The sequence below is a fragment of the Typopeltis vanoorti genome, chromosome 16 (assembly GCF_054136105.1).
Source record: "Typopeltis vanoorti isolate ZY-2024b chromosome 16, IOZ_Tvanoo_1.0, whole genome shotgun sequence".
NCBI classification, from domain to species: Eukaryota; Metazoa; Arthropoda; class Arachnida; order Uropygi; family Thelyphonidae; genus Typopeltis; species Typopeltis vanoorti.
The window spans coordinates 115,385,270-115,411,176 of NC_143564.1; the positions used below are offsets into that span (position 1 = coordinate 115,385,270).

A 25,907-nucleotide genomic window follows, 5' to 3' on the forward strand; every position below is an offset into this window, starting at 1 on the left:
TTAATATTAGAAATTAAAAGATTAATTAAAACTATTAAGCATTAACAAGTGCCAAGTTCTCTTCCACCTTTTTGATAATTTATCGCCGTAGAAAATAAAGACTAGTGAATTTATAACCCATTGGCTTAATTATCTATTATTAATAAATTTTATTGAGATGAGATTACTGGGTGATTGTTATTTTTAAAAAAATGTTACTTTAATTTAGTGATGTCCTCGCGGTAACTTTTATGATATAGATTTGCAAAAGAAAGACTTAGAGGTTTGCTTCTAGTCACTTGCAAGATGAAATTTTTTCTAGAAATGGATTGATTCTATAGCTGTATTTTAGTTGAGATAAGCGGCATTTATCAATAATTTATCAATAATCAGGAATTTCTTCCAGATATTAAATCAGGAAGAAACTGCGGTTTTATACAGCAACTCAGCAAATTCAACCGAGAACTCACACCAGTACATATACAAAAGTTCTAGTTAGAATTAGTTTGTATGTACTTACGAAGTTCTTGGTGAGGAGAGACGGCAGCTGTTCTCTTCTCGTTCATCTTTTGGCTAGCATGCCAAAGAAATACGCTCAGCTGATGGCGATAGTTGAAGACGATTGTAATTTGGCTTATAAGTCCTTTGAACACAGGAAGCACAGCATTACGGACAATTTCCAATGGAAAATAATTTTCAGATAAAGAAAACAAATAAAACAAAAACGATCTATTAAATCCTTAAAATAAAGGGATTCACAAAAGAAGGAACAGATATCTGACATGGTATTTTTTACTTTGAAAGCTGAAATAAGAAAGTGGAGGACTTAAAAGAGGTTGATAACATCAATTTTAATACCATGAAACTTACCTTTTTTTTTTTTCTGCTGTGACGATTTTTGGTGCGTTTGTCTATCAAGAACACACATATAATAACTACGCACTGTTTGAATGGGTTTTAATGAAATTTGGGATGATACTAAACTCCTTCGGTTACATTGACTTTCATTTAAATCGGACTGTTTCTAATTGCAAAAAAAGATACAAAAATATGTGCTACAAATGACAACACGACAAACACCTATAATACATTCAATAAAAAAGTTAAATTATTGTTACAATGAACGACTGCAGTTTTCGGTGATCTAATGATCGAGAAACAGCGTTAAGAATATGCACTTTTATGATAATTATAATCACGGTAAGAGGCTTTGAGTGTTGCTTTGGTTTCTATTTAAAGTTTAAATTTCTGCTAATTAGAAAGAAGATTCTAATTCTACCAAAAATTTAAACAACGTTATTATGGCATGATTATCACCTTCGTTATTTAATCTTGACTAAAAATAAGGTTGTCTTACACGATATCTTCCATAAGCGAGTTTTAAAAGAAAAAGAATAATGCAAGGTGGTCGGCAAAATTAGTGGGTTATGAACTAGGATTAATGAAATTTATTGCTGGTGTGATCCTTGGTAATTAAGTGATTCTATCGCACTATATACTGTTATTAGACATAAAGCAAACTGTGCAAGTAATCACACATCCCCAATCACGCCACATGATACAGACAATTGGCTCGAGTTCCAAATATTTTGTAGGTCAGAGAGCAACTTGCATCACAAGACGCATAATGTACTTAAGAGATTATTCCTCCAGAGGCAACAACTGCAGACACAGTAAGAATCGCTAAGTGGCTGGCTCGATTTTTAAATTATATTTTGTAAAATTATTATTTCATAGTGAAATCTTTTAAAAAATGTACATGTTAAAGCAATGAGAGGAACCATTTAGCGCTTACGATATGAGTGAGTTTGGATTGGATCCGTTACATGTTATCTTCAAGTTAAGAATTGACCAGTCAACAGAATGAAGTTTCATTGAAATGAAATACCACATTATTTCAGACATGCATCACACCTTTCTTTTCCAGCAATACTCGTTAGACAATTTACAGTTATTCGAGATCAGTATATTGTATTTTTTTTAATTGTAGGCATTGTTTAGCGATTTCCTCCTAAAACGTACTGTGATCAACTTACACGGAAACAAGGATTGTTTTTACAGAATTTCTATTATTATTATTTTATTGAACGGATAGCAGTAACATAATACTTCAGAAGACAGAAACTATAGTAATTTAAACCTGATACGTCTTCATTTACCATTTTACGACATAGAGATCAAGTGTAATGGGGACACTTGATAGCCATTAGTACAGAATTGGCTTTACACACATGTGATTGCCTATTCAGATTTTAATAATGGATTTATCATTTCATAATGAACAAAACGAATGTATGTATTTTTTTTTCTTTCGCTAATTTCCTGATTATTTCTTTAACAAAAGGGAATAGGAAGAAATTGAATATTTAAAATACCAAATGTAAGGGATCTGAGGCTCATAGAACATGTACGTTTTTTCTTTCTTCAAAATATGTTCGTAAAGTATTTATTTCTGGGAATAAAGTAGGAAACAAACTGCATTTTAACATAGGCATCGGAGAAATGAGAAATGAATGATAATGATGTGAATAATGTAGGTGTTACAAATGATCTATGGAATGAATTACAGCACTTATATTAAAAAATAGCACATGCATTATTTTAACCAGCAAAAAAAATCAATTGGGAAATGGAATATACGAAGGAATGAACTACGATAAAAATACTCTCAATAAAATGGCCTTGAAATTAACGTGGATTACTATGAGTGTTCTTGATTTCTATTATATAATGAATATTTTTTCACCGCCCACGAAAGGTTGTAAACCTACTCGTATAATAACCCATTAGTATCGCGGTGGGGTAAGGATGGATAACCCAGGAAATCAAGCATAATAATTTACAACCACTCCAGACTTTCAATAAGCAGGGCGATGGTATCACCGAGTGATGCGAATCATTTACCATCAAATATCCATGACCATAGGGAGATCCGAACTTATAGTCTGAAGATTGGAGAGCCGATTCACTCACTTAATCCAGCTCATACTCTTTCCATCTGTATCTCTCCTTTAAAGATATATCTTCGTTCGAGGTTACCGCAACGAAATGGGACCATTCTCTTTTAATTTTGTATGAATATTTTACATAAACTATCCGAACTGTTATTCCTACAAAAGATCGTGAAACTATAACCCGCTGAGAAACGTACAAAATCGAGTAAATTCGATCTCTGAACTGTTTTTCGACTTCAGTATTCTTTTTGTTCAATGAGACAGGGATTCTATTTTCTGTTCTTTAATATTAATACATTATGAGATAATTTTAACTAGAAACGTGGTAATTATTAATATTGTCATGAAACATATTTCATTAACAAATTGCTGAGAAAATAAAATACCTAATTGAGTTTTTAATGTTTTTTTAAATTAAAGTTTTATGACAAGAAGAAAGTTTGTTGGTCCACGTCGAGTTTTGTTAAAGCATGCATTCATTTAAAACTTATCAAAATAATGGGTAATTTCATATTTACAAAGTAATTTCTTAATTTTTACAACATCATATTTGCAAAGTAATTTTTACAACAAAAATTTAGTTATGAATAATGAAAAACTCTTGTCTGAATTAAGTTGTAATTTTTGAATGATCATTTGCTTCTCTGTGATAGCAGTTTTAGCGCACCGATGACGATGAGAGAAACAGATTACTTTGCAATCATGCAGAATTCTGAACTTATGGTGGTCGAAGGCTAGAGCTATAAATCCATCCTCTTGCTTTAACACGATATTAGCACACCTTTAACGTATATTAGCTCTGGTACACATATACAACTTTTGAATACACATTTGGTTCTTGTTTTAGATAGAAATAGAAAAGATAAAAACTGAATATCAAAGTCACGCTGCTAATTTACGAGAACGGCTCAAACTGTAATAATATAATTCAAGTATTCTGATTATTCGTATCTTAAAATTAGTACATCTTTCCAGTTTATTTTTCTGATTTCCACCTCAGGAATTATACAAACGCTATTCGTATAACCCATTTGCTGTAATTTTCTCACCTTTCATTTCATTAGTGGCAAGCTAACTGAGATATCTCCCTTAACTTGATTCATAAGAGGAAAAAAAAACAAAAAGAGAAAGTATCGTCAGTAAAAAAAGTAACCCATTTCTAATCACTTGATTAGAAAGAATTAGGATTGGATTCCATTATATAACGCAATTGAATCAAAATATTCTGATGTTTTTATAATCTAGCAAACTTATAATTCTAGATCCATGATAAGGTTTTCATTAAAATGCTGTCATATTTCATAATATTTTTGATTTTATTTTAGGAACGCCTTAGAGGTTGGCGTAAAAATCGAGTTAAATTGACTGATCATAATTTTATAAAATCCGAATTAGTATGCGTCATTTTGCATGCAACGAAAGTGTATTTTTATAATTTTTACGGAAATATTTGATTTGTTGTTTTCGTATGTGATCGATGAAGGAAGATTCAGTTTGGAAGAGAAAGTGAAGACACCTGTTGCTATTCTAGCAAAATGCGCCTTTAACAAGCGGCGAAAGAAGTGAAAAAAATTTAAGGCTCTGTCTTTTGATAATCAGCAAACGTCTTTTTAAAAAGAAACAAAGAGATACAAAAGTTCTGGGAAATGATAAAAGGAAGCTATAGAAAAGCACTAGAGAATCGGACCGATTTGGAGTCTTCTCTACTGTTTATAATGTTATTCTCTACTGTTTATACTTAACAGTAGAGAATAACATTTTACGGCTTTTTTTTCTGACAACGCACAATATCAAATTTCGTATTCAGTAGTCATAATTCACTTTGATCATTTGGGGAATGGAAACATCCCAGAGCATACGTGCAAAAATCCTAATTGCTAAGATGTCGCTTCCTGAAAAAAAAAATTTTTTTGAATATTACTGAAACGATGCTTTTATATGTGTCAACACTGATAAAGGTACACATTTTGTACCTTCATCAGTATCAATATCACAATCTTCTTCTTCTTCTTCTACGCGTTATTCCCGCTTCCCATGCAGGGTCCGCGTGTTACTTTAGATGCGACTTCTTGTTACTACTACTCCCAACCGACCCGTCGCCTGGTCTGCCGCTAGGGGGATATATTTTTGACTGTAGAGGCGTATGTTCACGGGCCGGTTTGCCTGTTTGCGGGATGAAAAACGCCAGATAAACTGGCGGAAAAAACCCTACTGACCGCGCCCAAGACCGGCTAACTTGGCTATGCCTGAGGAAGATCCTCAAATTCCTCACGTCTACAACGGGAATCGAACCTGGGACACTCCTACCCCAAGCATATGGTTGCGAGGCGCAAAGCCACTAGACTAACCGCGCGGTAGTATCAATATCACAATAAGAAGTGATATTGACTCAGAATATCACTTCTTCCTACGACCAAAAACTAGCGCGACCAAATGTCGCGCACATCCCCGAATAAGTTTAGCAATATCTTCCCCTAGAAGATAAAATATTACAAAAACCATTAAAATGTGATGATTTGGGTATTTTTTAAAAATATAAAGTGATGTTGTTTATTAATTATGTTATGCCATGAAATATAAATGGGATCGTGATTATTACTTCATGAGATATAATACTCTCATTGTCATTTTGAGAATATTGCGACAAAAAATTTGCGTATTTAACCTTGCATATGACTCAGAATATCACTTCTTCCTACGACCAAAAACTAGCAAGGAAGGGAAGCACTTTTTCAAAAATTCTGTTTTAATTTGATAATTAAAGTATAGCTAATTCTTGGGTGATTATCAGCAACCGATCAAAGCTTGCTGGAATAGAGAGGAGAAGTAATACAGTAATGACGTGGGAGCAATATCATCAGCTTGTCTGTTCCCGCATTAATTAATCTAACGATATAAAACATTGTCTCAGGAACAGATGGTATAGACATATTGAATAATGACTTTCGATATTAATAGCTGTCGTGTGTCGTAGCAGAAATTATTAACGATTAAATGTTTTGTTTTTAAGTGCGAGAAGGGGGGGGGGAGATGCGGCAATTAGTGAAAATTTCAAATAACGGCTTTAGGAGTATTTGTAAAAACAACCAAACTGAAGACACTAAATTACTGAAATATCAGAATTTAGAGATTAACTAAACATGCTCCTCTTTTAAAGAGGGCTATTACTATTTTTGAACAAAAGCATTCGTTTAGATGGAATAGTAATATGGTAAGTGTAAATGATCTTATCCCCATAAGGCTTATCCTGCTTATTTGAGTCCTGAAGGTGGCTTCAAAGTCCCATGTTTGTACAGCGCAAACATGTTATTTTTTCAATGATTCCTTGGATTCCTTTATCCACCTATAGCATTAACTTGCAATAAGTTTCAACTTTTATTGTATCAGTACAACCTTAGTGGGTGAGAAGATTGAGACATCAGTTAAAATATATCACTTTTAATACACTTTATTAAAATGTATTTCATGACGCTGTTATAAATATTTTCCTATAAACTTCATATCTGTTTGTTGGGAATTTTTAGACTTAGTACAAACACAGCCAAGAATAAAAGGAGTAAATGTATTATTTCTTTAATTTGTGTGTATTTTTAGTCTGCTTGTTTGCTTTCAAGAAGAGAAAACGATTTAACTTCCATTTGAGGCCAGATGACACACTAGATAAATATCTAGAGAATGTTCTTCCCCACTTTACCGGGATTGGAAGAAAATATTTCCTCCTAAGAATCAAGCATATAATGTTCTTCCTGCTACACCACAGGGGAATTATTAAGATCAAAGAATAAAGATCTGTGATGGGACGTAGTCCTAGAAGGATACATAGACATGTAGAGTGCTCATTCCTGTGAGCACGCTATAAGTGAAGGGATGTATGCCTAATAATGGGAACACGTATTGAATTTTCCGAAGTGCACAGCAGTGATTAAAAAAAGGATGGGGAGGAAAGGATGGAGAGAGGTAAAGAAAAAACAAAACTGTTAGTTGAAAAAAAAAGAAATGTATAATTCCTTATGTCATAGGTGCGGTATAAGTCAGTAATTATTCTGCTGCCAATATAAGTGTTCAATCTGTCCTTCAGATTGTTACTGAATGCTGACAGTACTGATGTGGCATCACTTGACTGTGTTTATTAACCAAAAAAGCTAATGCTAAGCGTACTCTGGGAAATCGATCCACAGAGTGACTCTCTAATTTCATGGCTAGTTCTCGATGAAGACTGGTGATGTTTGGTGTTCTAAGAATCAGATAAAGTCTCAGTCCTACAAAAAAAATTGGATTCGTCTTTATCGTTTAATATAATTACTGTGATTTGCCAGGAATTTTAGCGCGAGGGTTAGATCCAATTCATCATCCCCAGGATAAAGTGTATCATGACGAAGGGCAGGGACTACATTCCTACTCGATAAACATAACTTTATCTTATTTTTATTTTCCCCATGATTTTGAACATCACTTAACCAGTATCTGTCAAGTAAAGCAGGCAGTAATATAGGGCGACAATATTCTAGAGATAATGAAGAGGTACGTCTAAGAGTGCGGTATTTTAATTTTATACGAGGAAAGGATGGAGAGAGGTAAATAAAAAACAAAACTGTTAGGTGACAAAAACAGAAATGTATAATTCCTTATGTCATAGGCGCGGTATAAGTGTAATTATTCTGGCTGGTATTTGCTGCCAATATAAGTGTTCAGTCTGTCCTTCAGATTTTTACTGAATGTTTAGGGATGTGTACTGTGGAATTGTACGTAGAAACTGAAAGATTTGAAGAATGTTGTATAGGACAGTGGTATATTTGAAACCTTAATTAACACCTAGGTTTTAATTAATCACTGATTCAATCTTCTTCGAATTGTGAAGGAAGGATTATAATTTTTTTATTTTCCATATTTACGAAAAAACTGATTCAATGATGACTTCCAAGGCCGGAACAGGCCATGCTAGGCCTAAATCCTTGATACGCATTATGATGATGATGACGAAAAAACTGAGAAATAAGATCTCGAAAATAAAATGCTGTTTTTATAGTAAACGCCGTTTCTATTTGCTTGTTATCCTTTGTCAAATAAAGCATATTAACAAAGAAGAGATTAAAACAGAAACCAAATAAAAAATCGTGATATCTCTACAAAAACAGTTCTAATGACGTAGGGTATCCCATAGGATTAGTACTACAGGAAATAGTACAGGAAATCTCAGTTAATATTTCATATTTGTTTTGCAAACATGAGAATGAAAGTGTTGCAAGTTGTTCTCCCTGTTTGATTTGTTGGATTTTTTTTTATCTAGTATTATCCATTACGATGACTCCACACTGAGCACATCAGTAGTAAATAGTTACGACTATCTAAGTTTACAACGATACACTCGACATAATGGCGTGCAGCGCTCTAAACTTCGCAACATTGGCAGTTCTTTTACTATTGATTGCCCAGTGCGTGGCGTCGTAACGGTTAATCTTAGATTTAAAAAAAAAATAACACTTTCGATAAGAAACATGATTTGCAACACCTTTTTATGATTACAACTGTCCATAATTGATAAAATAACGAAGTAACTTATATTGACGTCTTTTCCATGCAAAACATAAAATGAACCCATCACAAATACGGATATTCAAGATTTCAGAGAACTAAGATCTCAACTCTCATCGCTCGCTATGCTTCTAAGCATACTTTCCATCAGTTTGTAATAATCTGAGTCAGGCATTTTTCAGGATTATTCTTCCTTGAGTGTGACGTTCATACCATGTAACTCTGCTGAACTTACTGATCTGTCTATTTGCATCAGACGTTTCGGTTCATCTCAAAAGTGTTCTGTTGGGTTGAGGATGGAACTCCAAGCCGACCAGCCAAGTTTTCCTTATCTCACCAAGGCCTTCCAGTTGTAGTGCATGGAAGGATCTGACCTGTGCTTCGATTGGATTGAAAATAGTTGATTTTTGATGATGAAACTTTTACAATTGGATAGGTCGAACTGTTGAATGGCTACACCACTGATACGCCATCTTATACGAATTTTGTTCGCAGTTAATCTCTAAATTCTCTTGCAGATGTATAACGACTAGGGATATATACAATATCATTTCATGCAATAGTGTAGTGAATTGAATATAGTGTTAGGAGGAATAATATGCATACTGGTATTAATGAAGGGGATACAAATCCTTTGATGTTTATCTGCCAGTAAGTGAAACTCTAAGAACTAGGACTAAGATCTATGAGTTTCATACCGAAAAACTATCGGCAAATCCAAGTGTAAGTAACCACTTGGTAGTACAACACCAAGGCAACTCGTATCAAAGGTGGAGCAAGATCCCTCACTATCCTTGATATTTTCTCACAATGTAAAAACACAGCCCCTAGGGGATGTAATACTGTAATTACATTATGAGGAGAGGTCACTACCCAGACCGGTTTCAACCTTTTTTGAGGTCTCATCAGTGAGTAGGTAGAATAACCTGGAAGATAACAAGGTTTAAGTGAAAAGAACTTACATACCTTCACTATACGAATGCCATAAAGTAACTTTTGGCTTTTATATTCTATGTTATAATACACAGGCACACCTTTATGGCATTCGTATAGTGAAGGTATGTAAGTTCCTTTCACTTAAACCTTGTTATCTTCCAGGTTATTCTACCTACTCACTGATGAGACCTCAAAAAAGGTTGAAACCGGTCTGGGTAGTGACCTCTCCTCATAATGTAATTACAGTATTACATCCCCTAGGGGCTGTGTTTTTACATTGTGAGAAAATATCAAGGATAGTGAGGGATCTTGCTCCACCTTTGATACGAGTTGCCTTGGTGTTGTACTACCAAGTGGTTACTTACACTTGGATTTGCCGATAGTTTTTCGGTATGAAACTCATAGATCTTAGTCCTAGTTCTTAGAGTTTCACTTACTGGCAGATAAACATCAAATGATTTGTATCCCCTTCATTATTATTATTAAGGTTGCCAGAAAAATAGCCTTTTGGCTTTTATATTCTATGCATACTGGTATGTTTCATTCCAAAACAAGAAGGTACCACAACTTGTTGAACATAGTGTATGAGATGTTCAACAAGTTTGGATGGCAGCATTCCTCTAAAATGAAATTTTACCAATCCAAACTACTCTTGAAAACAGCATTCCTGTAAACGGAATGCTACGTCAAGAATGGAATTATTATTCATTAAGAAGAGTAATTCTACTCATGAAGATTAGGCAGTGTTCAATGTACATAGTTGATTTTCTTGGCGACAAGAAAATGCACTGACTTGCGATACAACAAGTAGAAACATTAGTACATGTGTTTTCCGCGAATAGTGTCTGCGTGCTTTATCTTGTTAAAGCTGCTAAGGTTAAACGATCTGATACGATGGCATGTATCACAACTAGCCAAAGCACGCGTGGTACAACAAGAGCAAGCAGTGGTTTCACACTGAAAAAATAGCGCCATTAAAGCTGATAATTCGCATGGAATCTGAGTACATACCTCGTGAAAAGATTTAATAATTAGATCCTTCGGAGCATCATGTGGTAAAGAGATGATGCTTACAGTAAGTGTTAAGGCAGAAGGAATTTTTACAATTAATTCAGCAGTTTTAATTCGGAATGTAAGATTTCTGTGGAATTCAAAATTACAGTTTATGAATGCAATATAATTAAATTTTCATTGCCTTGAAATATGACTGCATATAGTGTTGTATAATTAATTTATTATTTATTTATTATTTACAGATAGTCTTATAAATAAATAAAATAATTAACTATAGAATGAAAAACAATGCTATATACATTGGGGTAGTTTTTAATAAACATTTCCTGTGAATTACGTGTATCATATTAATTTAGTTTAATGACAACGTCATTTAGTCCAAAAAAACCTTGATTGAAATCCTGTCTAGGACGTAAAAAACCTTTATACGGGTTTTTTTTTATCCAAATGTGAGTTAACGGATCTCATACGGAGCTAGCAAGGTGTTTCATCACGCCAGTCAGACAAAACAATCAGAGTATACACGAAATTTAATACAGACAGCTATGCAGATAAAATTAACAACTAAATTATAGCCATTAATTACTTTCATATGACGACTCCCCACCTCCTTGGCCGTGATAGGTTATTGAATATAGCAGGAAAGACGGATAAGAGATATTATTTAATCTGATATCGCCTGATGTGGATTATATAATTGAGAGAGTTTCTTATCACACTACCACAACGATTATCTTTAGAGAATCAAAGGGTAAACTATAATACTCCCTTCCTCTTTCCTTAGTATTTTTCAAGCAATATTTTTACCGCTGCAAAAAAATCAATGTTCTAGGTTGGCGCTTCGTTTCATGTGAAATCAACTTACACATTTAAAAAAAAAAAGAGTGGATGTTAAGTATAAAAGCTGGCTTTCCTGCAATGCATATTTGTCATACAGAGAAAGTAAGTAGTAAAAATATTACCATTACTGATAACATCACAAAAAAAAAAAAAAAGCCACCATTTCGGTCAGAAATGGTGCTTTCGAAGGACTGTTAAAATACTCTTAGCATACCATTTAAATAATAAAATAAGTTTTTGAGGGACTGGAAATGATTACTACTGGGCGTAAAATTTTGTATTCATTTAACTGCAACTGCATATTTGAAATAGTTGCTTAATTCCGCGTGGGATATATTTCGCTATAATGAGGTTAAATACTTCATAAGTTGTTTTCCCTTTATTTTTATCTGACTATTGATGCTTTATATTTCTAAAACATAATGGACTATGTAACATGCCTTAATAATTTTATGAAATAATAGAGTTATATTCGAACGCAATGTTAATTATAATAATTATATTATGCATATTATATCAAATCCTTATAAGCGATATATATATATATACTAGGGGCTCCCCCCTTGGCGCCTAATCCCCCCAATTCCGAGCTGGTAAGCCGGTAAGACAAAAAACGTCATATAAAAACGTTTCAAATTTCGGCTTATCTTTTTATGTATACAGAGTGGATATATCGCTTGAAGTTAATTATTATCAGTAACTTGAATCACGAAGAGGTAATATAAATGGCTGATGCTATCTTTTTTTCATTATGTAGAGGAATAAAAATTCTTTGTTAGATTCGGAAAAGTTTTATAATAAAATAATATGGTATAATAACACAGATATATATAAAAGTAGTGAAGTGAGGGTACTAATATTCAAATTATAAAGAGATTAGACAATAACAGATATTTTTGACACTTGTTAAAAGAGCTACTTTCATTCCATGGTTACCAGTATGATCTCCCAACCCCGCAAAAATACAGGAAACATCATTTACCATTAAAAAATGAATGAAAATTTTTTATGAAAGTTTCGAAATCATTAAATGAAAATCTTTATTTCCCTATCGTCAGTCTGACTCCCGTCGCATCATGTTTCCGTTGTGCGTGTTTTATGATGCCATTTTAACTTAATACGTTATAAAATGCGTTTAATTGAACTTAACTTACTTTGCAAACTTCAGTACTTTCCCATTTTATGTTGGACATAAAAAGCAGTAAAACAACTTTGCTACTATTTGACTGAAATGAACGAAAAACTAGAGGTTTATGGTTTTTGAAAGTATAAAAATGTCAGCAGAGTGAATGGAAAAATAATCGCGTCCTCAAAAATGGCTAATTTGTCAAGTGAGAGGACGTTACGATGGTTGTAAGGAAGAAAACAATGCGAAATAGAGTGAAAGGAGGCTCATAGCAATACAAAAGGCATTTTATTACACCAAAGTTAATTTTATTTCATTCCAGACCGCTTTAATTATAATGCTGAAGGCAGTGTAATAGCACGATTACATTGTGTTAGAAAGGGAGTGCATTCTAAACAATGCGATCAGAGGATGATCAAAAAACTGGTGGTTTCTATTCAGGATTTTTTGTAACATACAAAATTAGCAAAACAGTGTTAAAAACTTCGAATAAATTTTAATTGTCATCGGATCGGTATTTACAAATTTTAACGCATGTCTAACCAAGAGATGGTTCTGAAGTTTGCATACAACTCATTTTGGATTCTAGTTTATGGAGTGGAGCTACAGCGCCTACGATTCACCAGGTGGTCGAAGCGCAGAGCTCACAAAATCTACATTCTTTACAGGAAGGTGAAATATCGCGTTTGTTGCTATCCTGAGATTTATCTTCTATCTGACATGCTGTTACATATGGCAGCTATTACCATTCCACAAGAAATTCCTTTTATAACAACTGATTAATTATTTAACTCGTGCAAAAATATTTAACGGGAACATCGCGTACTTTATTAATAATGGAAACTCGTGGTGCGACCTCTCCACTCCGTATTGGCTGGTGCGTCGCTCGTTTACGTGACCGCTACGAGTTATGAAAAGGATTTGCCGTAGAGAAAACTCTAGATATGTGCAGGCTATTACCATCGGCATGTACGTGAGTAGGACTTCTAGCTGATGGTGTTATGAACTCCACCGGCACTTACTCTCCCAGGGAGGGGAGGAAGTGCAGCTAATGCGTAGACTTTGTTTGACAAACGGTAGTCATTTGACGACCACAGCGACAGTGTCGGTGTGCTATCAAGCTCTACTCTGTGGCGTGAGCGACAGATGGCTCACTCCACTACTTATCTCGTCCCAATGCCACATGGTAAAAGTCGACGGGCAGCGCGAGGACAAAGGAGGTTTGAAAGTAGTCAGCAGGCCACCAATTTCCGATAACGCTCAGATTCAGGGCAACCATTAGCTTCTTTGGGTTAGGCTATTAACTGATCGCTTGCGAAAGCAGCGTTTTGCCACTATCGCATCGCTTTCGGGTCACAGAGCGGGGCCACAGCCGATGCTTAGTGGCATCGTCCGCTAGTCACGTGATTTCTGTTGGCCAATTGGGAGAGTTCCTCTGGCCGCGCAATGTGGGAATCCATTTAATGTTCGTACGGCGCTCTCCGAGACCCGAAAAAAGAGGCACATTCTAAAGACTCGTGGTTTCGCCTGACACCTGTGCAGCAGCAGCAGACGACGTAGCGGCACACCTGGTCGATCAATAGCGGTGCACGGTGCACTGCCTCACTTCTCCACTGTATTCTATAAAATCATGGATGGCGGGTGGCTCCAATAGGTAGGAAATGTAACGAAAAATATTCACAGTTTATCCCTCCGTATCTTCTCTTTCAAGTTCGTCGGAGAAAGTTGGCGAGCTGGGATCGTCTGAAGTCTTGTTTGTTCACCCAGCGGTACGGCTGTGGACATCGCTTTCATCTTGTGCATGTATGGCTGGACACTGCCGACTCTCCTGTCTCTACTGTTGCCAGCGGGTAAGTAGACTATACATCTGTACATTGTGTGTGTGGATTTTAAACTATACATCATTCTCTGTGTGGATATATTAAACACGCTCGGTGCATGTGCGTACACGACTCTGTGGATACAAAAAGTCTCGGAGATATGATGGGTAAGTTCACAGTTTGTTAGTTTTGTAGAACGTAGACACGATTTTCGTGAGTAGGACTTAATAGAATTTCTCTAAGAGATATTTCAGTAGACATAGTGACTAAATATACGATTGTGATGAAATTTTATGCATAGCAATTCTTAGAACTCGCTGTTCTGAGAATTTTGACCTTTTCAGAACAGCACATAAAATTTTATTACCAACAATCACATTCATTTTCATATTTTCAATATTGTGTTTATTATATATATATATATATATATATATATATATATATATATATATATATATATATATATATATATATATATATATATATATATATATATATATATATATATATATATATATATATAGTGACAGGAATGATAGACCCTCGTAGCCTAAATATATTTGTAGCGTGGAATATCATCAGTCACTTTGTCATATTACATCATCAGTCATATTATATTTAACCTAACCCAAGAACTTTCGTTATTTACCATCTATTTCTTGAATTGGCAGTTTCCATCATCGCATAAATTATTTAATTTCTTTTACAGTCGTAAATCGGGACAAAACTGTGCGCAATATTTTGTCGCCCATTTCACTGAATGAAGAAATTTAAGGACTTCTTCGAAACTATACAAGCAGAAGACATCCGATAAAAGACATTAAGATAGATAGCTACTGGTATTCCATATAAATGGAATTTTTATCTTATATCAAAGTGGAGACCGTAACTTAGATTAACTCATGCAGAAACCATTCAGTTTTCAGAAATAATGACGTATTTACTGTAATTAGCCTTTATATTATCACACAGGATAATTTTATTTTAGAATGGTATTTATTGCTGTAATGACTGTTTATTTGGATGAATTACGGCACGATGAAGTACTTATCACACGCAGATTGCTAACCATATAACAGATTGTCAATACTGAATTCAGAATGTTCCAAGTCATTTTAAATAAAATACGAAATAACTGCAGATGTGATTTCCTACTATATCCTTCTCTCATATTATATTCTATTAAAAAGTTAATTTCTATATTACGAATACAAACTGTTCTGTTCATATATATCATTCCTTTTATTATACTTGGATTTAGAGGTTTATCTGGGAGAATGTTTGTCTGTAAAATTCTCTCTCTCTCTCTCTCTACATATATATATATATATATATATATCCATTCCAACTTATTGAGACAAGCTCTAAACGGGTTCTCTTTTTCCTCCAGCATGATCGTATGCTGGCGCGCAGAGCTGCGAACAGAGCTCATGATATTGAGTAATGTTGACGGGTATTTATTAAGAACTACATGTCTCTGATAGAAAGCGAAACATTATTTTGAAATTGCTGCAGGCAACCGCATATTTATTGAATCGAAAGGAAAATGGAAAATCTGTTGAAGGCAATATGCAAATACGTTTTCTGAAGAAAAACTTAACATAATCGAAGGTTCAAATGCTACGAACTCCGCGTATATACTTGTCAATGATATGATAAAAAAATATAATGGAGTGGTGATATTTTATGTATCTCATTTGCTAGGCATTTCTTCGATGGAGGATACCGAAAATGTTATTTACGTTTCTTTCACGTGACCACAGTGATGGTGCAAATCAAATAAGCATCCTTCTATCGTTCCAAAAAGTTAGCAATATCTACGTATAAAAATGATAGTGTCAGGATTTAGAACAATAATATCAGCAAGTGAAAGTGAATTGTTTATGCTGAGATTTTTTTTTTTGGGGGGGGGGGGGCTAAATTCCAAGGGGGGACAGAGACAATTTTCACAGAGAAGGCGCCACATATCTCTTGCGTTATATCTGCAGAATTTCGGGAAACACTGCGGATATGTTGGTAAATATGGTGAAAGGAATGTCCTGGCACTTTTAAAAGTGTAAATTAACTTAGGGAGGAGTTATATCAAAGGTTCCTCCGAAATTAACTACATCATATTTAAGAATGCAATAATACAATATATTTAATAAATTATAACACACGCAAGCGCTTCAATAGTTTAAGTTATCGCTATTGAAATTCTTAATAGATACACAGCCAACGAAGACTGATTTATTATCAAACACGAAGACATTTGTGTGCTTGCAACTAAATATAAGTTTATTGTGCTCTACGACAAACTCCTTCCCAGAAGTGTCTCCAAAATTTATTGGTTATCAGCTCGTCTCTGTAATAATTTGCAATGTTCTAGAGAACTCAGACTGTGCTTTTAGGAATAATTCTTTGGATTTAAATAATAAATGTAATAGTTTGGTTTCCTTCCATCTCATGTTTCTGGACATGTCTTCCTGTTATGAAATGAAACTTTAATTTTTTTTTTATTTTTAAAGATCTGAATGGTGCGTTCTGCTTGTCTGTAATACGCAACATAATAAAACCACGATGATTGTGGTGGCTGCGCAGTTTATCGGCAGGAAACTACGTTATCAGTCCAAGACGAGTGGATGTAGTTTCCATTTTAACTGTAAACTGCGTTCTCCACCGACTTGTCCATTTTGTAGGAGTAAATATTCCAGCTTTCTTGGCGAAACTCTGTACGAAGTAGCTAACTCACCTTATTTCAAAAGCACTTAAATATCTCTCCAGTCAACAGGGAGGGGTTTGAACTTAGGACAACCCAGAAACAACAGTGCCAGGACACTGTGGTTCCTGGTTCACTTGTGCTAAGAAGACTATATAACAACGAACACTATAAACGCTTGGAGAGCGAATGGAGATCGTAAATATTATTTATCTGTTTTAATGTTAAGTTGTTTTAAAAAGCGGGATACATAGCATTTGGTACTATAAGAGCCCTGATTCATTTTTAAAACTTTATGAGTGTATTTCTCTGTTACGTTGTGTGCAGTTGGAAATACGAACATACTGTTCCATGAGTAATGCTCATCACAATCATGAGCATCTACAACCTTGCCGCTGGTAGGTGATCAATCAAAAACTAATTTCTTAATGGGATTCCTCCCATTAAAGATTGTAAACCTATAACATACATTAGTAATGTGGGTGGATTAAGAGTTAAATAATTAGAAATCTTACTATAGAGACTACATGTGGATTTTTCCAATCGCTTCAGGCCTTTAGTAAGAGAGGTGATGGTCTAACACTGGATAACGAACTTCATCATCCAATTAAAGACATTTAAGAACATTCATGCCTGCGGTGGAATTCGAACCCACAACCTGTTGGTTGGGTAATGGATACTCTGTTCATCCGGGAAACTGGATGACAGAGACTAAATATCGGTTCCAAACATTTAGGGCATTTCAAACACATCCTCCAGTACTTGAAGGTATGAATGAACACATGACAATCAGAAGACGAAATCAACAATGGACAAAATAAGTACTGGATTGAATTCCGCGAGAGGAAAAACGGCCTCAACGCCAACCCAAATCAGAGTGGATTGATGTGTCATCAAATTTGCAGGAGCGACATGAGGAAGGAGAGCCATTGACAGATAGCATTGGAGTAATATTGGAAAGGCATTTATCCAGCAGTGGATTGACAATGGCTGATGATGATGAAGGACATTCATCTGCCATCTAAATACATTTAGAAACATTCATGTTCATAGCTGATTGGAGAGCGTCGATGCAATTTATTTGGCCAACCATGCCAGCAAATTCAATTGTAAAAACCAGCGTAAAGCCGTCTAGAATCTGATGATTCATTCTGAGGACTTTTCAACAAGGAGATCTGCCAATCTCTCACAGAGGTGGAGGGGTTCTTCCCTTAAAACAGACAAACGTGTTACTAAGCAAATGTATAATGTATTGTACGATTATATACGTAATTCAGTCAGTCACAATCTCTTGCTACGTACCTCGGTGTGCAATTTATTTAGACAATAATTTATATTATGTTATTATTAAATATCATGTAATTGATTAAGAAAATATTTTTCTTAATCAATTACATGAATTATTTTTGGGAGGAATGATTTTGCTTACCAAGCATATCATTTTGTTGCAGAGAATCAAATATATTTTTCTCTCCTTTAAACATGCAATTAATCATGCTCAATATGGCGAGGAGCAAAGTTTTTCTTCATTTTGTGTTAACCAAAGACTAGTGGGTAGAAATGCAAGCTATCCGTTGTCAAATAACGGATGTTATAAACTTCTTTGTACTGACAGTAATGACAAATATCGTGTCTGCAGGTTCTGTCTTCACAACGCTTCCCACCCCTCGTCACGATCGTATTTTCTCACTGCTGTTAATAGTAGTACTTTTCAACTGCTTTAAATGCTGTGGAACTCATTGCTTTTTCAACCACACTTCTATTCTTTTGTTTCTTTTAAAGATTTCAATATGGAAGTTTTCGAATATGCTAGTCCAAGGTAAACTTGCTCAACCAATGACAATTGGTTGAGCAAGTTTATCTCAAAAGGGAGAACAACTTGCTCAACCAATTGTCATTTTCCTTACTGTAACTTCTTTTGAAGGGACAGAGTTCCTAAAAGTCTAAGGATACTAGCGAGAATCGATGACTCGATAGATATTGAACTTTTAAAGAAACTTGGAAAAACTTTAATCAAATACCAAAAAAAAAACACTTATAAGCCTCCTTCTACCATTTGTTTAATTTTCTTTGTTTAATTTTTTTTCTTTTAATTGTCTGTATTGGAATGATTTAAATACTCTTATTAATTTATTTTAATAAAACCTTAAACTTTAGAATTTTCATTTGAATGACGTTTATCTTTCCCTTCATTTATTAGCTGATGGAATTAGAATGGCGATCAGGTGACAGCTGATGTTTGCGCTATTCTAGATTTATGAAAGCTTTTAATGATTAATACTCAGATGACAGTACCTGTACTGTTCACTGATGGTTAATGAAACCGCTACTACCAATTAACACTTTGGCTACAAGTGTGTGTGTGTGTATCTGTGATAAGCGAGATTAATGAACGTCGCAGTTGCAACTGGCATTGAACGTCTAGCAATACCTCAAATGATGTGCGTTATTGATGATCGATCTTATTCTTAGAAGTAATTTAATTTGATTTAAATTCTCACGAACATATACAATATTCTTCAGTGTGCTGCGTTTCTCCTTTAAAAGTGGCCGGTTTGAAATCTTCAAGGGGGATAGAAATTATCCATGCTTCTTTGGTAAGGGCTTGTTAACAGTCCTCAGGCGAGGATGATAGGATTTTCTCTTTCAAAACAGGAGAGCGCGTAATTGGTAGCCATATAATAACATAATGATGCCTAACAGCAATGCAGTGATTTTCATTTCCGTATGTTTTGAAGGTAAAACAAACTACATCTATTTATTGAACTATATTTCAATAAATATGGGGATTTGAATATTTGGGTTTGTAAGTTTAGGAATCGCATTAGTAAGGCCTCTAGTGAAGCCCAGAAGATTGTTCGTTTAATCAAAATAAGATTCAACTGTGAGGTATGATATTATTACATAAGTTGATTGTGAGGTCAGTTTTGGATTACGACCCCAGCTTTAATCATAAACTCTTAAATAGAAGTTAATAAATAATCCTCTAGGAATATCTTAGATTTTCTTAGTGCTTAGTAAGATCGTATCATAATAGTTATTAGATGTCAGTTAAGTGTAATTTGATGAACTTAACTAAAACAGAGGCGGAGAGAATGCTTAATTGGAATTTACGTCACTTGAAATATAGAAATGTATATAATGCAAATAGAACCAGACTATATTGCACTTGGTTCAGTCAGGCTTTACTTGTGTGGGATAATAAGACAGTAATATAAAGATTTTTTTTATTTTTAAAGGTTAAGGTGGAAAATGAGTCACCGAAAGTATAGATGAAGCCCTTTGGTCGAAAAGCCCTGGGTTCGATTCCCGTTAGTGACGTGAGGAACCTTTATCTGGTCTCTTTCGACTAAAGGTGAGTTAACCGGTCCCATACAGAAGTGATGGGCTTTTGTACCCGGTTTTTCATTCCTCAAAACAGGCAACCCTGTCCCGTGAACCCAGACGGCTACAGTCATAAAATATACTACGACAAGGAAGCAACGGGAAACTACTTTGCTTATAATCATCTCCCTACCCCACCAGCCGTACGACTGTGGGAATAGGATAGGAAGGTGGAAAATATATGTAGTGGGGTTTAGTAAAGTGCGCTTATGAAAACAGTTTAGATAACTTTGAGAGCGAATTAGAGAAACGTTGCAGATGAGAGGGCAAAATATTATTTGATCTTCGGATGATTCGTATATAATTAGAAATTAATATACCGTTCATGATATTGGCAGATTTACTTTAATACAGAGAGGAAAGTTAAATATGAGTAATTAACACGCTGTTTATTATTTTGATATTTTTATTATAGTTACGTGTCAGTTAGCATCGTAATAAGTCATTAACTAGAGGATTAATAAACAGTTGTTAATTATTTATTGTTGATCACTATTGTATGGCGCATAAGCTAATAATATTGTAATGAATTCAAGAAGCATTTCGGCGTTTAATTGCATTTTGCAAATAAAATGATCCGAAATTGAGACTCTTCGACAAATTTAGTGAAGACTACAAATTCCAACGTTGCATAAAATCTTCGCAGCCACAGAGGAGGAATAACATTGGATAAAGACACAGAGGAGGAATGTATAAAGACATAGACACCGAATGTAGCAGTGCTGCTCTGTTTTGAGAAATGCACTTAAAACGGAGTCAAATGTTGACTGAACGTGAATTTGCTGTTTTATAATGAGTGATGCTCTGTATAACAATTCTATTGAGAATGCATTTTTCTGATTCTTTCAGGTGTCAACTCCATACTTTTTTCCGTTACCGGATTAATCGTTTTCATTGTTCATTGCGATAATTTCATTTTTCTCTGTTGTGTTAGATAAAATAGAGAAAAAAATTGCCTGTTTCTCTTAAGCTCAATTTTCAATAGTGCCAAAAAAGATAGTTGGTATATTTAAAAATTCATTTGTTTTTAACAACGAAGAGTAACTAAAATATTAGAAATTTATTTTTTGGTTGTTTTAAAATTTTTAAATTATCTAACGGTAGCTAAGAAAAATTATGTAGCAAGTTTAATTGCTTGTTCAGCTAAACGGAAAAGGTTATCAATATCCAAAGCTAAATCATTTTCATATAAAAGAAAGCTTGCTTGTTACGTTCATTAGACATTCGGCTCACCTTTCCATTTTGGTGATTAAGAAAATAAAACTATTCCTCTAACTTGCTCATTAATCAGAAACTTTACAGTGAAACACTTATGATTCCCCAGAGTTATTTTCACGATGTGCAGCCTTTGCAAGAGAACAGCAGTAGTTTATTGCTACCCATCAACTTAATTAAAAATATTATTTCAGAAAATATACGTCGACTGATTGTTTCGGGAAGTAATAACGAAGAATAACATTTGCAGTCTTTCTCAGTTTAATGGACGAGAATATGGTAGGAGTTTATACTTTTTTGTCTGAATGTATTGAGTTGGTCCGATTTACGCAGTCACAGGGAAATAATTAGCAATAATATTCCATTTTAATTGAGACACCATCCTCATTCAATTAAATTCCGTTACTGTCTTCAATATAAAGATTTATTCGAGTATGATTTCATGTTTATTGTTTATGAGCAAAATATTTTGCTCATAAGCATTTGTAAGTTCCTTTTTTCTTTTTGATCAGTTTAATGCATACGATTTCTTGTTAAAAAATGCTAGCAAATCTGCTCTACCCCCCCTCCCCCGTTTTTTGGGCTTATCTGATGGCACGACTCCAGACTTTCAAGGTCTTGTTCAAGAGTACACCAAAATAAATATCCATGCTTTTATAATCACAGCCAATTAAAAGAATTACTGCTTTTCTCCAGTAAGGCAGAAAAGAAGGCGAAGTTGCGTTACAACTTCTCCTAGTATATCGCGGATTTAATTAATTTTCAAAGCAAGTTTTTTTCGCATTCTGTCTGTTTATCTTTCCTCCACTCCTCTCTCTGAAAGGATAGTTATTTAAGCAGTTTATAAAATAAGCGAACGATTTAGAAAAATACTCTACATCAATTTGGGAAAAAAAGGATCGAACCACAGCACATAGTTTAATCTTTATTTTTGATACGATAATCATTAAGTTTTTGAGGATTCAGAACGCTTACTATCTTTGTGGTGAAACATGTTATCTTTACTTAGAGGCGAGTATAAATTTAACTCACTATTTAAAGGTAATTTTTGTATCATTCTTAAATGGAATATTCCAGGTTATTACGCATGTAAAAATGTTTAAAATATTAAAAAAAAATTAAAAACGTTACTTATTATATATGAGAACCAATTTATTTCAGATTTCATCGGAATAGTTTTCATAACTTTCATATGCGTAAAATCGATACTTTACATTGAGAAATGAATTCAAACCATCAAATCAGAAGTTAAAAAAATTCAAAATAGTTGGTTATTTAATATTCCTGTTACTTTCTTGTATTTGATGAAATTAGGATTACAGGTATACGCTGATATTTTCTGATGTCATGAAGAAACATGCCTCCTTGTTGTTATCTCCGCCTTAAAGTAGTACGGAAACTTGCTTGCACTAATGACCTCAAGAGCTGTGCCAGTAGTTAAGCTACTGGTAGGTGCCAGAGTAAAAGAGTTATCCTGGTCCTCCAGGTTGGAGATTTTGCTCGATGTTTACTTTACCAAATAAAAATTTCTATAACTCAAAAGCTTCAAATGGAAAATTCTTCAGATCGAAAAATCAAACAGAAATGATGGAATACCAATCGGAAAAATACCGAAGGAGTTGGTAAAATTACTAAATATCAGCGAACATATTAATGTAGAGTGATAACAGAAGAAAAAAAGGAATTAGTGGGCACAAGATATGTATGTGATTATATTATGGTATATAGTGGAAAAGACCAGCATTATCAAAAGTGAGCTTTTAATTGATAAAAAACGGAAAAATAAAATATATATTTTTTGCAAGTGAGCGAATTATAATTAAAACAATCCGAAGCTACTTATTATAGGATTCTATCTCTGAAGAAGGTAGAAAAGAGAATTGGAATTCTGAAGTTTTATGAGGAACTAAAAAAACAGCTAAATAATAATGCAAACAAATTATTCAATATTGACAGCAGGAGACCTCGTCAATGCTAGAACTGGAAATAATCCAATTCCAAATGTTGTATGTAAATATGGAGAAATTTACATAAATAATGATGATTAGCAACGATTTGATTTCTGCATTTTTAATAATTGAAAAATAACTATTACCTTTTTAATTTAGAAAAATAAATTAATAAATATACTTGATGGTAAAGGGAATCGATCTATAGTTGACTATATCATTGCTAATCATAAACGAGCGCCACGTGTAAGATACGTACCTGTTTAAAGATGAAATGAAATATTTTCACATCATTATTCAGTAGTTTCTAAAATAGAAATACTAACAAAATAGAGAAAGGAAATATGAAAAAAAAAACCACGAAATGTACGAAATATATCTATCACAAGAAGAAAGTGTTAGAATATAATATAAATTGCGATTAAAATTTTACGGAAAGACCAAAAATTAATGAAAATATGAATAGAAGAAGAATGAAAAACTTTAATAAAGATAATTATGAAATTCTTGGAAAGAAAATAAAATATAAGAATAGATAAACGTTAACATTTTGAACCAAAATATAGAAAATGCAATTAAAGAAGAATAATTAGCACAGGGATCATTTCTTCAAGAACAAACAAAGGAAACCGAAGAAATATACAAAAAATAAAATAAAACTCACTAAGATACTTGGGATAGATTTATTAATAAAATAGTAGATATACATGGACGAAAAGAAAAATCATACAAAATATTATGGAAATTACATAACGAAGACAGAGATGTAGCAAAATCAATACACTACAAGGAGAGAACTTCAGAATTTAATAAGGAAGAAATTACTTGTTTTAGATTTGCGATTGATGTAACTAAGGCTATGAAGCCAGTGTATTATATCTGTAAATTGCTTATGTTCTTGTGGCCTGTTTCTCTGTTTTTTGCGGGATGCAAAAATCCTCCTACCTCCGTATGAGGCCGGCTAACCCCCATCAAAACCTCTGATGAAGATTCTTCACGTTCTAGACGGGATTCGAAACCAGGTCTTTCTAACCAAGGGGCATCATAGAAACCGAACGAGTTACGAAGGCAGGAAGAAATCAGTACAGATATGGAACAAATCGGACTGGAAGAACTGAAATAAGCAACAAAGGTATCAAAAATACAGGATCAACTGGATTCGATAAATGCGGAACTTTGGAAATATCACAGTTTAATAAATAATTACTGGACGAAGTTCCATCCGATTGTTTAATGGCAAAAGGTATATTTAAGAAAGGTGATAAAGATGACTGGAAATTATAGAGGACTAATCTTATTAAACATGAGTTACAAAACCTACAGAAAATGTTGAACGAAAAACTTAGAAATATTGCAAACAATCTCGTCTCAGAAGAACTAGTAGTTCTAGACAAAGGGATCATGTCTAGATAATATTTGTTATAAAACAAATTAAATGGAAAAAGGAGAAGTTAATTTAGAGACATTTGCAGATTATGAGAAAATAAGATAAAAGCAATGACCACTTTTACTGTATTATATGCTTCAGAAATATGGACTGTTTAAAGGAAAGATCCAAGTAAAACGCAGGCAGCAGAAGCGAGAATTTTAAGAACAATTATAGGATGTACAAATTAGACTGTAAACATAAAAACATTATGAGTTAAGTGTTTATAATTTAAACACTTAACTCATAATGAAAATATCAAGGAATATAGAGAGAAATTGAAAGAGCATTTTATAAGATGGAAAGATATCGAATACCAAAGAAGTAGATAAATGTAGACCAAAGGAGAGGACAGAGAGAGAGAGAGAGAGAGAGAGAGAGAAAGTAAGAACGACCAACCGCAAGAAGGAAAGAACAGCGAAGCCGGAACATTGATGAGAAGAGGAAGAAAAATGCTGCATAATATGAGAAGTATCTCTAATAAAAATATTTATGTCAAATAAAGAAGAGTACAATTTTGTCATAATATCTCGAAGTTGTAAACCAGAGAGGCGCATTGTCTTCCACACAAAGTATAGTTTCCTTCTATTTACGCACGGCAGAATTTTTTTATTCAGGAGCTGTTACGGAACTATAAATGATCAGCAAAGGTATTTTCTAGTAAAGTTGATTCAATACTAATTTGTGCAGGAGGTTCTCTTCCATGACAACAATATCTACCAGAGTGAATTAAAATAGGTGTAGTATTGTACTTCGTCAAGTCATTTGAATAGGTACAACGTTTGGACTCTAGAGCACAGTTCCTAGATTACAACATCAACCTCATTCCTTTTCGCGGTGGGATGAAAACAGATCCAAACAGATTTCAATAGACTGGCGCTGATTAATAATACCGGAACATTATATGAAATCGTAGCGTCCTTGGATGGAATACTTTAATTCAATAATAAACACTCAATGAACAATACTGAACCTTTATTCTAATAATCTTTGTCTTCTGAAAGACATTTCACAACTGTAATGAGAAAATAGGA

General features: G+C 34.0%; 2 protein-coding genes across 2 annotated transcripts in view; one reads left to right on the forward strand and one right to left on the reverse strand.

Moving 5' to 3' along the window:
- Ufc1 (Ubiquitin-fold modifier conjugating enzyme 1) overlaps positions 1 to 518 on the reverse strand; it is a 115,767-nt gene extending 115,249 nt beyond the window's left edge. Inside the window, exon 1 of the mRNA XM_090406117.1 lies at positions 500 to 518. The gene's annotated coding sequence lies outside the window, so the exon portion shown is untranslated. The remainder of the gene's footprint in view (positions 1 to 499) is intronic.
- A 13,454-nt stretch (positions 519 to 13,972) lies between these two features.
- Positions 13,973 to 25,907, forward strand: part of LOC150098279 (lachesin-like) — a 143,647-nt gene continuing 131,712 nt past the window's right edge. Inside the window, exon 1 of the mRNA XM_090406295.1 lies at positions 13,973 to 14,231. Coding sequence (XP_090262421.1) covers positions 14,183 to 14,231 — 49 coding nt within the window. The 5' untranslated portion in view covers positions 13,973 to 14,182. The remainder of the gene's footprint in view (positions 14,232 to 25,907) is intronic.